The 15,295-nt window shown below is 35.9% G+C and overlaps 1 protein-coding gene across 5 annotated transcripts; it reads right to left on the reverse strand.

The window, feature by feature from the left end:
- Positions 1-1,416: 1,416 nt before the first annotated feature.
- Positions 1,417-12,121, reverse strand: LOC124388614 (sodium- and chloride-dependent GABA transporter 2-like). 5 transcript variants are annotated; one of them, XM_046853487.1, is made up of 17 exons: positions 11,357-12,121; positions 10,471-10,546; positions 9,399-9,601; positions 7,322-7,456; positions 7,033-7,173; positions 6,741-6,822; positions 6,465-6,597; positions 6,211-6,345; positions 6,011-6,114; positions 5,735-5,859; positions 5,114-5,226; positions 4,802-4,939; positions 4,539-4,641; positions 4,135-4,235; positions 3,586-3,756; positions 2,978-3,168; positions 2,739-2,879 (listed from the first exon to the last, which is right to left on the reverse strand). In XM_046853487.1, the coding sequence occupies exons 2-16, from the start codon at positions 10,530-10,532 to the stop codon at positions 3,157-3,159; spliced, it is 1,758 nt and encodes a 585-aa protein (XP_046709443.1). In that variant the 5' UTR covers positions 10,533-10,546; positions 11,357-12,121; the 3' UTR covers positions 2,739-2,879; positions 2,978-3,156. The 5 variants fall into 5 exon arrangements, with proteins under 5 accessions (XP_046709408.1, XP_046709425.1, XP_046709416.1 ...); XM_046853452.1 differs by lacking the exon at positions 2,978-3,168 and having other exon boundaries at positions 1,417-2,879; positions 10,494-10,546; XM_046853469.1 differs by lacking the exons at positions 2,978-3,168; positions 11,357-12,121 and adding an exon at positions 10,791-10,806 and having other exon boundaries at positions 1,417-2,879; positions 10,494-10,546.
- Between the last annotated feature and the right edge of the window lie 3,174 nt (positions 12,122-15,295).

Consider the following 15,295-nt stretch of genomic DNA (forward strand, 5'->3'; position numbering starts at 1 on the left):
AAGAAAGTCCTGCAAGGCATTAACTTGTCAGTGGATCCACAGTTTCTACTGGTACCACAGCTAATTTATTGCTGTAGGCATGAATAATTAAGTTTTCTGCATTAAAATTCTTTTTTGCAAATGTAAGATATGCATGTCAAGTTTTTTGTTCACATTTCTAGCATCATGGTGCTAGAACAAGAATGCAGTCTGTGCACATGCCACTGCTACTTCCTGCTTCTTGTTAAGATTAAAATGCATATTTTACTGTCTTCTTCTTTTACAGGCTACTATCACAGGACAGAAAGTGGCTTACTTATTATTTAAGGCCTTGCGTTTTTTGGAGAAGCTTGGCAATATCAGATTACATTTCCATTAATAACTTCAAATTTTTTTTTCATTTATAATATTGTGAAACTCTACAAACACAAAAGCCACGGTCTGTAACTGTAGTGTAGACATTTTAATGTGCACACATGCAAGTAATAAGCTTTATTATATGGGTTAAATAGTTTTGCCTACCTGCAAGACAATGACTTTTATTCATTGTTAAAAATGTTTATTTTTTATTTTTTTTTTTATAAAAGTAAAAATTTAGTTTTGTGCACACTCATGCTGAGTAGATGTACCTAGGCAGGCCTGTCATCTGTTTTTGCCGAATAAGCTACAGTTAATTACAAAATAACAAATATGTTTTTTATATATTTATAAATATATATATATATATATATATATATATATATATATATATATATATATATATATATATATATACGTATATATATATATGTATATATATACATACATACACATACATACACATACATACACATACATACACATGCCATATGGTATATAAAGTAGTAAAGTGGTAAACAATAGAAAAATGTAGTAAAGTACATTAGGTTTCAGGAAAATAAAATATTCTATGACAGATGCCCAGACCAGGGCCTATGGACTGAAATTGGCCCTTAGTGACCTTTGATTTGGCCAACCATGACATATATAAGAATATACATAACAATTTAAAAATGTATCATTATTTCTAATTTAACATTTAATATAATATTTTTAAACTCAAACATTGGTAGTACCTCCTTTTCTGAGTGTAAAAAGCAAACTTACTCACCTGTGTCAATATGTAACCTGCACCCCAATTTAGAAAACCTATTAAAAATATGGACCAGATTCATGTTTCTCATTAGAGATCACTGGTATTACAAGCATATTGTATTAGGCATTGACCTCTATGGTATTATAAATGGGAAGCTTTCATTGTACTATAAGTCTCAATTTATTAAAAAACTTGAAAAATAAAACGGCCTTAGTAATGCAGATTACAGAATCATGTTTTCAATATATTTTATACTAAACATTATGAAAACATAAATGAAGGAAACCATGGCAACTTTAATTAAAATATAATAGACATTGGTGTAAGGAAACATAGTTTTCAGTTTATTGATTTTTAAACATTCTTTAGTCATAAATGAGGGGAACCATGGCAACTTTCATTTTAATATAATACAATTTGTTTTTGTTATAACATTTTGGCTTATGGCCTTTAAAGAAGGGCCATTTTTACACATTTTTTAAATGATAAAATGTACTTAATCCATCCTAATTATACATCAATAGATACCAAGTTCAAGAAGATTTTTTTTATTTGAACAAATTAAGCATGCAGTGCTCAAGCTTTGCACAGATTTTACACTTCACTTTGATGCCTTAAAGGCAAGTAAATCTTGTGAAATTGACAATAATATAAATTGTCCATCAAATGGAACAATTTCCCCTGAAATGAGAAACTATTGCACTGCACTATTTATAATACTTACTGTAGTTCTGCTAGATAATTGGCATGCTACAGTAGCTGGCTAGTAAGCAGCAAGTAGATATGCCTTAGATTAAATAATGACATAGTACACACCATATATATCAGTAAGCACACTAACTATACCTTCAGTTCTTTGGCTAAAAGAATCCATACACTTCTCACATTGTGCTGTAAGTGCCTACTTACAAGAAGTCCACAAGGGACCATTAAAACAGTAATGAATCACAGTTGTGGGCACAATAAAGAACTTGGAAACTCTGCCTGAAGTCCAAATTAATTATTTAAGTTTAAAGATTAAATCATGATCAAATGATTGTTTACAGTTTGGAAAATTTTAGTGCAATTTACATAAGCAGTAGCAAATAAGTGTGTTAATGCCATACAATGATTTTTTACACCAATTCCGAGGCACTTAAAAATATTATTTGCAAACCTGAGAAAGCTTAAAACAAGCTTTTAAACAAAAGGTTTAAGAAAAAGAAATAGACTGACCTGACAAAAGTCAAAAAGTATTAAAATTCTCATATAAAATATTATGACAAACATAATTATTTAAAACATCAAGGATAAATAATCAAGGATCTGTTCTGCAAAATCATATAAATCCACCCATGCTCATACGCAGTCATTGTTCAAAACATAATCATTAATACTAAACAAACAGATGAATTACAGTTTTTACAAAGCCTTTTAAATTAGAAATGTAATGCAATGTCAGTATTAGGTCAACTATATGCTCTTTTGTTCACATACTTTATCTATACAAATATATCATTTAAATGGTAAACAAGAGAAGCAGTTTAAACGCAAATAAATAAATGCTCACCTACTGAATGATTAATGTTTATGATATTGCCAGTTTTGGTATTGAAAATAATCTGAGATAGGAAACCTGTTGCAGTGTGTGTGTTTTGATAATGCAGAAAGGTTATACATCAACTGGAGTGCGTTCACGCAAAGTCTGTAGATGTGTAAATGTTTCAAAAGTGCAAGAGGTTAGGACACCTTTGGATAGTTTAGGATTAGGCAGATCTTCAGCTGGAGTACACAGTGTTTTCATTCTCTGGAAATATATAAGTATTTTATTCATTTTCAGTTTTGTAAGCATTGGAAAATTCTGATTCTGATTAATTCTATCATGAATCCTATCGAAAGCATTACCTGTAAGTTTATTTAAATAATTAATCTGTTTAGATTTTCTATATATTTCTTTCATTTCGTTTACAGTTTTACTCAGCTCATTGGCCACTGAGTTTGATTGTGTAAACCACACATGGGACTAATAAAGGAGCAAGGTGCTCCTATCCTGGCTCTTGAACAGAGTTTGGCTTGCTGTTGATTTATATTGCACGCTAGGAAAGCAGCACATATAAAGAGAACAGAAAAAACAACAACAAAATTATATATATATATAATTCATGTCTTTCCTCATCCACCCATATACCTCCTCCTTGGCCTTCCTCTTTTTCTCCTGCCTGGCGTCCCCATCCTCAGCATTCTTCTACACATGATCAGATCATCTCAATCTAGCCTCTCTAACCTGTCTAAAACATTATTTTCATCCTATTCACTGCCAATGTGTATATATATATATATATATATATATATATATATATATATATATATATATATATATATATATAGATAAAAGCTGCAATTGTGGCTGCTGTGGCTTTTTTTCCACAAAAGCATTTGTACTACTGATCTTAAAGCATCCCCTGTGCTGAGAAAAAGTTTATAAGCTTCACTCCACTGGAATAGAGATTTACCTGACTTACTGAACCCGGGGTCTTGCAAAATGCATACACCATCCATAACGGGACCAGCATGGTGGAGGAGAGTGTGAAGAAGCCTCCAAGAGCGTAACCCCACCAGGGGTACTCATATAGGTTATTCAGCTTCAGTGGAGTGTACTTTACCAAGGAAAATACAAATGTTGCCTGCAAGAAAATACAAAGAGAAGGGACAGGAGGGGTTATCGATAAAAATAAAAATAAAGGTGTATAATGGATTTAAGCAGGAAGTCTCTGTTTTAAATAACCCCAGTTAAAGGTTCTACTGTACTTGTCCAGAAAGACAGCTGATGGTGAAAGGTGCCACAAACAGATTTACTAAGACATACTGTCTAAGAGATTGCTAATCCAATGTACAGCAAGATGACTATGCATTGATTTCAGCATTATATATCCTAAAGTAGGATTTATAAGATAACTGAGTGCAGCACTGCTTACTGATTAATTTTTTTTATTTTATAAACTAAAACCATTATGCAATGTTAAAACGTGTTAACAGTTGTATTTATATAGTATATAACTTACCATGCAAATAATAGGGGTTATATATTTCCAGCAGAGCTTCATATGGGGCCAGGGACGATAACCAATCATATCTTCAATGTTGTCATATAGACTGTCTGCACCTGAAAAAGATTTTTAACACAGTGGCAATAAGGTGCATAAAATACCACTATTAATGTGTTTCTTATAGTTAATCATTTCTGCCCAAACAACGACATGAACTACAGCCACATAAATTACATAAAAACATTCTCTTTCTCCTTAATAATCTGTGTGTATATTTATCAAATAAATCTAATACATGTAATTATAATTATAATTACATTTACTAATTTCTACTAAGCATATACTATGTTCATGAATTCAAAATCTTTGGACATTCCTGCTTTTCATCAGTCCAATTAAGATATGACAAAATTCTGTACCATAAACCCATCCAACACAGATGGACTGAAGAATGGCAAAGGCAAGCAAAGTCATTCCACTGCAAGCGTAATAATCAAATAACTGGAAGACATACAGTCCACCCTTTAAGTAGAGAAAGACAGAGAAAATGCAGAAAAAAGAGAGAAAGTGAGACAGAGGAAAAAATACATTTTCAAAAGGTTATATAAGCTTTCATTCAAAACTATCAGCACATGATTTATGTGAGTAGATACAAATTTTCATCCGATAAACCTAGCCTTACCTCAGTTACCATCAACAGGCCCAAAAGAAAGCTGACTACACAGATTAGAAGAAGTAGGATTTTACGTCGGTGTCCATTTTGGAAGAATGAGGGGTACATGTCTGAAATCGCTGTTACCAGGGCTTCATGATATACAAACTGCACAAAAATATTGTTCCTATATTAACAGTTTGAATTCAAAATCAAGTTGCATTCAGTATCAATTTATCAAGCAATATTTTTATATGATAATACAGTATATTGGATTTTGGGGTTATACTCAAGTTGTCTCACTGACACAATTTATAAAAAGCTTTGTCAAAGCACACTTACCTCACTGTCTAGTCCAAGGAAAAGGATCATAACAAAGAAGAGAACTGCCCATAACTGAGGAAGAGGCATCAAAGCCACTGCACGTGGGTAAGCAATAAATGCCAGCCCAGGACCTAGAGGGATACTGACTTATGAGTTTACAAAGATCTAAAACAATTCAGACCCATATTAAATAAATAAATAAATAAATAAATAATTTAAAATGATGTTTCTCTGACAGTGTTTAGACACTTTTGATTTTTATATAATTAGTTATTACTTAGCATGTTTCACATTTCATTTTAGCACTTATTAGCACTCACCTATAAAATGAATAATGTCATTTTGTTTTTGTTTTAATTAAAAAATGTAATATCAATATTTCTGCTGAATATTTTTTAAAGATAAATGAACCTAAATTAATATTCAACAGTAGCTCAGTGATAGAATAGAATAAAAAATTATTGAGATGTTGCACCTCTATTTGAAATGTTGTAAGTTAAAATCTCAGCACCATCATGCTGCCATTGATGGCACACCCTTAAACCTCAATTTCTTAGTTTTGTAAATTAGATAAATGTAAATTGCTTTGAATAAAAGCATCTATCAAATGCCATATATGTTAAATGTCGATTGATATACCTGACTCTGCCACCATTGAAATGTCCATTCCCTGTTCATCTGCCATGAAGCCCAAAACAGAAAAAATGGCAAATCCAGCCACAAAGCTAGTCATACTGTTTAGCAGGCACAAGTACATACAGTCTCTGAAAAATAAATCAATAAATACAAGATGCAACAAATTGGAAAAGTAAAAAAGAATATAGGCTCTTTTCCCAGACACGTACATACACAATACAAACTCAAGTCTAATCAAGCATAAAATAAAATCAGTTTTTAATAGAAACATGTATTTACTTGTAACAGTTGTTGTCATATTTATTATAGCTTCCTAAAGCTGTCAAAGTCCCTGTGCAAACTCCATATGAGTAAAATATCTGGCTTCCTGCATCCATCCACACCTGAAAGAAAAAAATTCCAAAATATGCATGTTTAAAATGCTAAATGTCTCAATTCTTTTTTGCAGCCATGTCCACATGAACAAATATGTTTGTTACCTGAGGGTCTGTGAGGCGAGTAGGATCTGGGTAGAGATAAAAGGTAATGCCACCTATTGCTCCAGGCAGTGTCAGTCCACGCACCAACAGCACTAGCAGCATCAAGTAAGGGAAGGTAGCAGTGAAATAGACCACCTGTGAGGCAAAATATTCTTACTGTAAACTAGGAAGCCATATGCCTGTCGATTCCCAACATTCTGTTTATTGCTATCTGGCAGTGGCCAGCACACATTGGAATCCCGTGAAGTACTAACCTTGCCTGTAGACTTCACGCCATTAAACACACAGAAGTAGCAGATGGTCCAGGCCAGCAGGAGACACAAAGCTAGCTCCCACCTCACATTCCCAATTTCTTCTATGCCACCCGACAAACCCAAAATCCTCTTCCTTTAGAGAGAACAGAAATTAATCACTAGTAATTTCTTCTGAGAACTATGAAATAACTTTCATAATTAAGCTGACTCATGTACAGTAGATTGACACATATTTGCATGTAGTACTGTTTCCTGTTCTAATTTCCTGAAACTCACTCCCAGAACTCCACAACTGGGGATGTAATTTTGTCTGGTATATTATCGGTAATGTTGTTCTTGCTAAATTCCATGCAGTATTCTGTAAAACAAATAGCAAACTTGTTATAAAGTTATCTGATGCAAGGGAACTCTGTTGAGAATAATTAACAAATGATCAGCATCCTATTAGACTTTCAATAATTGATATTTGTGCAAAATGTATCATTAGCTGAACTGAAGGGTTAGAAAAGCAAAGAGTGTAACTCTAGATAGCTGCATGGGCAGTAAATGACAATGGCAGCAGTATTACCTGTGTTCCAGCTATTCTTACAGTTAGCCCATGGGAGCTCTGAGCTGAATGAGAAGAATAGGTACAGAAATGCCCAGGCCAGAATAATGATGTAATAAACTCCAGTGTAGAGAATCACAATCTGGCTACCATAGCCCAGTCCTGAAGAGTAGGGGATATTGAGAATAAACTATAGTAACTCAATTCAATTATGGCATTGTCATTAAAATAAATACAAACTAACATATATTTAAAAATGTCACTCTATTGCAACTGCTTATTTGTGAATTTTTTTGGGAAAGTTGTTTACCTTCAAAAAGAGGACAAATTTTCCTCCAGCATGTGATGCCACCCTGGCTCGTGTACTGACCCAATGATGTCTCCAAGAAGAAGAGGGGTATGCCGCAGGAAAATAGGAACAGTATGTATGGCACAAAGAAAGCTCCTTTGAGGCAGACAAATAATTTTGAATACACAATGACTATAAAACATGACATTTCTTTTATTTTCAAGCACACCTTTTTTTGTTGAAGCATCATGCAGGTATTTTGAGAAAGAGGGAAGCATGTAAACATTTCTAAAATAAGGTTTACTAAACTTAGTAAACAACTTAACCCACCATTTCATTTAGCCCATCTTTTAGGGAAACAGCACCACAGCACTACAGTAGCTTATTTTTATATAGAAAGCAATTATATGGACAAGTGTATGTCACATCTGACTATCACACACAAATATGGGCCTTTCCAAAGTGTTGCCACAAAGTAAAAAACATTTGTCGAGAATGTCTGTGTATACAATATATTAAAGATTTTAATTCAATGGAACTAAGAAGCCCAAAACTGCTTAAGCCTGACAATACCACTGCGCACAAAGTGAGCATCATAACCCCACTAAACGTGATCTACAACAGGGGTGTCAAACTCAGGGGTGTAATTATATTTGGCCCGCAAGGTCATATTAAATGTGTATTAGAGCTGGACCGCCAGTATATAGCGCATACACTGCTAATACTACAAATCCCAGAATGCTTTGTTAGTGCGTGGGCGCGTCAGTCGAGGCCGCTGAAAAACTCAGCGTACTCAGCGCTGAATTTACCCGGCGATTTGCCGACTTTGAAGCCCAGAAATGCAGATTTGAACTGCTCAGTAATCCGTTTGTGGTTGACATGGAAAGCGCACCATCCAACCTCCAAATTGAGCTGATTGAACTCCAGTGTAGAGACACGATCAAGTCAAAGTACAACTCTGTGTGTGCTGCACAGTTTTCATGTTTCCTCTCCGACACACTGCTCCAACTGCGTGTCCAAGCTGCTCAAATCCTCTCTATGTTCAGCAGCACATATCTATGTGAAAAACTGTTTTTTTTTCGATGAAGATGAACAAAACCCCACTCATGAGTCTCACTAATGAACACCTTTACTTACTCCTGAGGATTTCCTCAGCTCAGAGCCGAACCCCAGACATTGATGCACTTGCATCTAAGAAGAGATGCAGGTATCTGTCTTCAACCAATGTGCATCAATGTGCAGTAAATCAGAGTGTAGCAAACTGAGCTTGAATGAATGTTGTCTTTATGCACTTTTCCTACTCTAAGGCATGGACTGTTAATAGTTGAAAGATTGCTTTTTTTAATTGAAGGAAATTATAATTTTTGGTTGTTTTGTTGTTGGCCTGTGAAAAAAGATTTACATTAAAAAGGAATTTGAAAGGCTATATATATATATATATAGAGAGAGAGAGAGAGAGAGAGAGAGAGAGAGAGAGAGAGAGAGAGAGAGAGAGAGAGAGAGAGAGAGAGAGAGAGAGAGAGAGAGAGAGAGAGAGAGAGAGACATTTCTGACAAACTGATACATGATAAAAACACAAACATTTCGAAACAAAGCAAAGCACTTATATGGGGCCATTCGAATGTATTGCTGTTCTACAAATAGGCTTTCTGCATTTAGGAAAAAGAAAAATGGCTTTAAGAGAATTTAGAAATCAGTGCTAAACAGTTATGGAGCATTTCTGTTTAAACCCAAAAAATAAAACAATGCTCACTTTTCTGAGGTGAATTTTCTTAATTAAACTAAAGGATCACAATGTGACACACAGGATAGTCTCTATAAGTTCGGCACATGCCAAATGTTTGCTTTAAACTGCCTTCTTTTACAAACTGGATTCTACCCTGTGAAGCCTGAGTTAAACTAAAAGCTAGCTCACTGCAAAATACATCTTTTTGGTGTACCTCTATTTTCACATTTAAATAATTTTATTTTATATACTTTATTAAAACTTTAAGAAAACTGTCGTCTTATTATCCATTTGTTGTTAGTGTCCATAAATACAAACTGTGATATAACTAAGCATTAAGAAAGCTGTGCTTAGGTAAGTAAAGGAACTTACCCCCTCCGTTTTTGTAACACAAATAAGGAAACCTCCACACATTTCCCAGGCCAACGATATGTCCTGCAACAGCCAGAATAAACTCCATCTTACTGGCCCACTGTTCTCTCTGCTGTGGTTTGCCCTGGGGTTGTGCCATGGAGCTGTTTGCATTCACCAGCTTTAATTTCACAGTAGGCTCAAAGCTGTCCCTCATGATGCAGCTGAGAAAAACAATAACAAAAAATTTATAAATATTCCATAAAAAGCAAAAAAGAATAAAAATCAAAAACAACAATAAAAACGAGATAACAGTACTGAGGACAAATCATTGATGCTTTTATTAATGTATGTCACTAAATTGCTATTTTTTGTATAGAATTATCGAATGGAACTATACTTTAAGTTGTAGCATTGATTACACTGTAAATAGACTCCTTGTAAATCCATGTTTTGCTACTTACAACAAAGACAGAATATGTTTGGAAATATTCACTTGGAAACTTGATGTAAACTGGAATTCATACAGTTTATGCTGTGGGCTGATTTGAAGAGCATGAAACTTGTTAAATTGTTTGTTAGTGGGCAAAGGTCACATGCAGTAACAGTTTGTAACAGTTCCATGCTGTTGTCAGGTGTAGCATACATCCCATGCGATAAAAATAAATAAGTCAAATAAATGACTTACTTTGTGTACATAACCTCATTCCTACATCCACAAAAGGTCATGACCTAGTTTACCTCTTTTGAGAGTCAAATGTCATCCCTTTCCTGACCAGACCCACAAATTTTGTATATGAATACTTCCACAATAACAGGTGTAAAAACAACACTTTTAATCAGTACAAACACTGTATGAGCCACAGATTCACAAAGCAGTATACCAATTATTTCTTCTGTAAATCACCACTAAGCATAAATCCTCTTTTCATTCACACAAATTAAATCTTCTGCTGGATTTGCATTTAATATAGTTTGGAACGAGGAATTGCTTACAAGGTAAACTTACAAGGAAACTGTATCAGTAACTAAACACAGAATATCCTCCACTGCAGGTCAGTCACAAAAAAGAAAAAGTATTAACAAAGTTTACCTGACATTCTGCAGATACTGTACCTGTATTACTGGTCTGTCTCTGCATATGACTGTGTCCATTTGAAGCAACAGTTCTGAGGGATACAGTGAAACAGCAAGAATGAGAGGAATTAAGGAGGAGCCAAGAGTTCTGCAGACAGAGGTAATTTTAAGACAATGATTAGAAACCAGACTTGTCTTTAGTTTTGGGGTCAGTATTATAGAAAGGCTTATATTAAACCTATGTAGTTTAAAGGTGTACTTTATGGGGCACTTATTACCAACTTGAATGTCTAGTGTAGTTTCATGAATATCTGCTTGTAAAATCTTGCCAATTACCTGGTTAGTTAAAAGTTTTGCTGGCTTACTGATCTTTTTGACAAATCTGTATCTTACCCATATCCCTTAGTCCACTGGTGAGTGAAATGAGACTAACTGTGTTTGTATTCACCTCTGTTTCCCCTCTCCTTTTCTTTCTTTCTCTCATTATATTTCTTTGATTTAACAACACAATCTCACCTCCTTTTCTTACTCCAAACTTATTCAGCTATTGAATTAGCTGAAACCTGATATAATTGCCACTCTCTCACCCTCCTTATTTAAACCTGTAAAACCAGCTTTTTTTTTTTCACTGGACAATTCAGTTGGTTTAAGGCAGTAAAGTTTTTCCACCACCAGAATGAAACTGCCCAGTCATATGCTAATCAGTCTGCCTAGCGTATAAAAAGACAGAAAATATACTGTGGGAAAAGTGCTGTTTGTTTTTAAGTTTGTAGATACTGACATTAGTTAGATCTACAGGTGATGGTATACTGTGTACTAAAGCACTAAATCCTGCCCCCTAGTGTTGCTCCGATATTATAACTTTTTAGCATTTACCATTCACCATTATAGTATAACTCTACCTTTTTAAGGATCCAAACAAGAAGTGATTATGGGAACTAGAGCATGACAACTTCTCCCTCCGATCACAGTAAAGTGTACTCAAAAAATGTAAGTAAATAAAAATTCAAACAGCGGTATCTGACTGTTAAATGTGAAACTTCAGTTTATAGTGTGGCCTTGCTTAAATATTGGAAGACATTTCAGAACAAATTTGTTCATAGCTGCTTCTTACTATTCCTTCCTTAGTTGCTATTAAGATGTTTAGTTGTTGTAGTAGTTGCTCAGTTATTAAGACAATGTACTTCAGGTGTTCAAATCTCAACACTGCCAAGCTGCCACTGCTGGTTCCGTGAGCAAAAAAAAAATTATCCCCTTTCTAGCATTGTTTGTGTCCTATTAGAAGGTTACTATTTAAAATAATAGTGTTTGGGATTATACACAGGTGGTAACATTTGAAACTAATGATGGACACGGAGAAAAATAATGACATCAAACTATTGATGCTCTGCTGTCACTCCTATACTAAACATTGATCAAAGGTTATTAACCAAATTTTCTACACATATTACATAACTACCTCTATATTATTTAATGTTTAATATTTTGGACATAAGCTCAAACTGACATATAGCTTGAAGTGAAATCTGGGTTGAGGCAGTCTGTAATTTCTTACAACACTATTCTTACAATGTTTTTTAAACAACAGGAAAGCTCAGACCAATGAAAATTCTAAAACAGGATGAAAATATCTGTATCTACATACATCTAATATAAGGGATGGCAAAAACTATTACACCTGGCAATTAGAAGAAGCCTCATGGGCTTTTGGGTGCACTTTGATGACTGCTTTTTATCGAATTATTTCATGTTACAGTGTAGTGTGGTTGCTACAGATACAGTGAGGAAAATAAGTATTTGAACACCCTGCTATTTTGCAAGTTTTCCCACTTAGAAATCATGGAGGGGTCTGAAATTGTCATCGTAGGTGCATGTCCACTATGAGAGACATAATCTAAAAAAAAAAAATCCAGAAATCACAATATATGATTTTTTAACTATTTATTTGTATGATACAGCTGCAAATAAGTATTTGAACACCTGAGAAAGTCAATGTTAATATTTGGTACAGTAGCCTTTGTTTGCAATTACAGAGGTCAAACGTTTCAAGTAGTTTTTCACCAGGTTTGCACACACCAAAAACTAGTATACAGACGCTCCAGCATCTCAACCTGCATTTAGACGGATGTTCTGTAACCACTAGTTCAACGGTAAAAGACCTGGGTGTTATTTTAGACAGCGACTTGTCTTTCAAAAATCACATCAATCAAGTTACAAAAACAGCCTTCTTTCACCTTAGAAATATTTCTAAGTTAAGAAACATGTTATCTATATCTGATGCAGAGAAGCTCGTCCATGCGTTCATGACCTCTAGAATAGACTACTGTAATGCGTTACTAGGTGGATGTCCTGCATCATTAATAAACAAGCTTCAGTTAGTCCAGAATGCAGCAGCCAGAGTTCTTACAAGGTCAAGAAAATATGATCACATAACCCCGATCTTATCGTCCCTACATTGGCTTCCTGTTAAGTTTCGAATAGACTACAAACTATTACTCCTCACTTATAAAGCACTAAATGGTTTGGCTCCCATGTATCTATCCAGTCTTTTAACACGCTACAATCCGCCACGCCCCTGAGATCTCAAAACTCTGGGCTTCTAGTAGTTCCTAGAATAGCAAAGTCCACTAAAGGTGGTAGAGCATTTTCACATTTAGCTCCTAAACTCTGGAATAGTCTTCCTGACAGTGTTCGGGGCTCAGACACACTCGCCCAGTTTAAGTGTAGATTAAAAACATATCTTTTTAGCAAAGCCTACACATAACATACGTCTCACATCATAACCTTGTGCTCCAGAACATCTGATCACATGCACATTATCAACTTGTGCTGTTAATATCATGAACAGCAGCTACGCTAATTCCTCTCCACTGCTTCTCTTCTCTCCCCATCCCGAGACACCCTGAGGTTTGGCCAGCTCCAGTCACCTCCCACCTCGTGATGATTACGGACCTTTGAAGAAGTAGATGCCGAACTCACAAACATCCCAAACCATCTAGAGACGTACCAGTGCCAATTGGATCCCGCTACATGTGTGGAGTTTTGACATTGGACCTCCTGGAGTGTTTAAAGGCTCTGGCATGGAGAAGCTGATGCTGGATCTGTGGTGATCACAAATGCTGAGCTCATAAAACTCGGAGCTACTAACCAGATAGACTGTATAAGACTGCAGAAAGAACATCACTTATAATCTTATACTCCAGTAATCATGTTAGTTCTCACTGTCCAGTGTTCTTCATTGTTGAAAGATTTATGATCAAACTCTTGATGTCACCCAGATGAGGATGGGTTCCATTTTTTGAGTCTGGTTCCTCTCAAGGTTTCTTCCTCATAACATCTAAGGGAGTTTTTCCTTGCCACAGTCGCCACGGCTTGCTCATCAGGGACAAATTCACACCATTCACCATCACTGTTGATTTGTGTAAAGCTGCTTTGAGACAATGTCTGTTGTGAAAAGCGCTATACAAATAAACTTGACTTGACTTGACTTGACACTGCAGGAGGGATTTTGGCCCACTCCTCCACACAGATCTTCTCTAGATCAGTTAGGTTTCTGGCCTGTGGCTGAGAAACATGGAGTTTGAGCTCCCTCCAAAGATTCTCTATTGGGTTTAGGTCTGGAGACTGGCTAGGCCACGCCAGAACCTTGATATGCTTCTTACAGAGCCACTCCTTGGTTATCCTGGCTGTGTGCTTCGGGTCATTGTCATGTTGGAAGACCCGGCTTTGACCCATCTTCAATGCTCTAACTGAGGGAAGGAGGTTGTTCCCCAAAATCTCGCAATACATGGCCCCGGTCATCCTCTCCTTAATACAGTGCACTCGCCCTGTCCCATGTGCAGAAAAACACCCCCAAAGTATGATGCTACCACCCCCATGCTTCACAGTAGGGATGGTGTTCTTGGGATGGTACTCATCATTCTTTTTCCTCCAAACACGTATAGTGGAATTATGACCCTCTCATCTGACCACATGACTTTCTCCCATGACTCCTCTGGATCATCCAAATGGTCATTGGCAAACTTAAGACGTGCCTGGACATGTGCTGGTTTAAGCAGGGGAACCTTCCGTGCCATGCATGATTTCAACCCATGACGTCTTAGTGTATTACCAACAGTAACCTTGGAAACGGTGGTCCCAGCTCTTTTCAGGTCATTGACCAGCTCCTCCCGTGTAGTTCTGGGCTGATTTCTCACCTTCCTTAGGATCATTGAGACCCCACGAGGTGAGATCTTGCATGGAGCCCCAGTCCGAGGGAGATTGACATTCATGTTTAGCTTCTTCCATTTTCTAATGATTGCTCCAACAGTGGACCTTTTTTCACCAAGCTGCTTGGCAATCTCCCCGTAGCTCTTTCCAGCCTTGTGGAGGTGTACAATTTTGTCTCTAGTGTCTTTGGACAGCTCTTTGGTCTTGGCCAGGTTAGTAGTTGGATTCTTACTGATTGTATGGGGTGGACAAGTGTCTTTATGCAGCTAATGACCTCAAACAGGTGCATCTAATTTAGGATAATAAATGTAGTGGAGGTGGACATTTTAAAGGCCGACTAACAGGTCTTTGAGGGTCAGAATTCTAGCTGATAGACAGGTGTTTAAATACTTATTTGCAGCTGTATCATACAAATAAATAGTTTAAAAATCATATATTGTGATTTCTGGACATTTTTTTTTTAGATTATGTCTCTCACAGTGGACATGCACCTACGATGACAATTTCAGACCCCTCCATGATTTCTAAGTGGGAGAACTTGCAAAATAGCAGGGTGTTCAAATACTTATTTTCCTCACTGTATATTCAGCTGCAACAAACTGCAGTTCAACATCAATCAGAAACCATTGATT

This window comes from Silurus meridionalis, chromosome 1 (assembly GCF_014805685.1).
Source record: "Silurus meridionalis isolate SWU-2019-XX chromosome 1, ASM1480568v1, whole genome shotgun sequence".
Taxonomy (NCBI): Eukaryota; Metazoa; Chordata; class Actinopteri; order Siluriformes; family Siluridae; genus Silurus; species Silurus meridionalis.

Bases quoted from the DNA above. Each gene is read 5' to 3' on its own strand.
- LOC124388614 (XM_046853452.1), bottom strand. From the start codon at position 9,594: ATGAGGGACAGCTTTGAGCCTACTGTGAAATTAAAGCTGGTGAATGCA. The intron at 7,457-9,398 runs GTAAGTTCCTTT...TCTGCCTCAAAG, and splicing joins GTGTTACAAAAACGGAGGGG to GAGCTTTCTTTGTGCCATAC. The intron at 5,227-5,734 runs GTATATCAATCG...GTATCCCTCTAG, and splicing joins TTCAATGGTGGCAGAGTCAG to GTCCTGGGCTGGCATTTATT.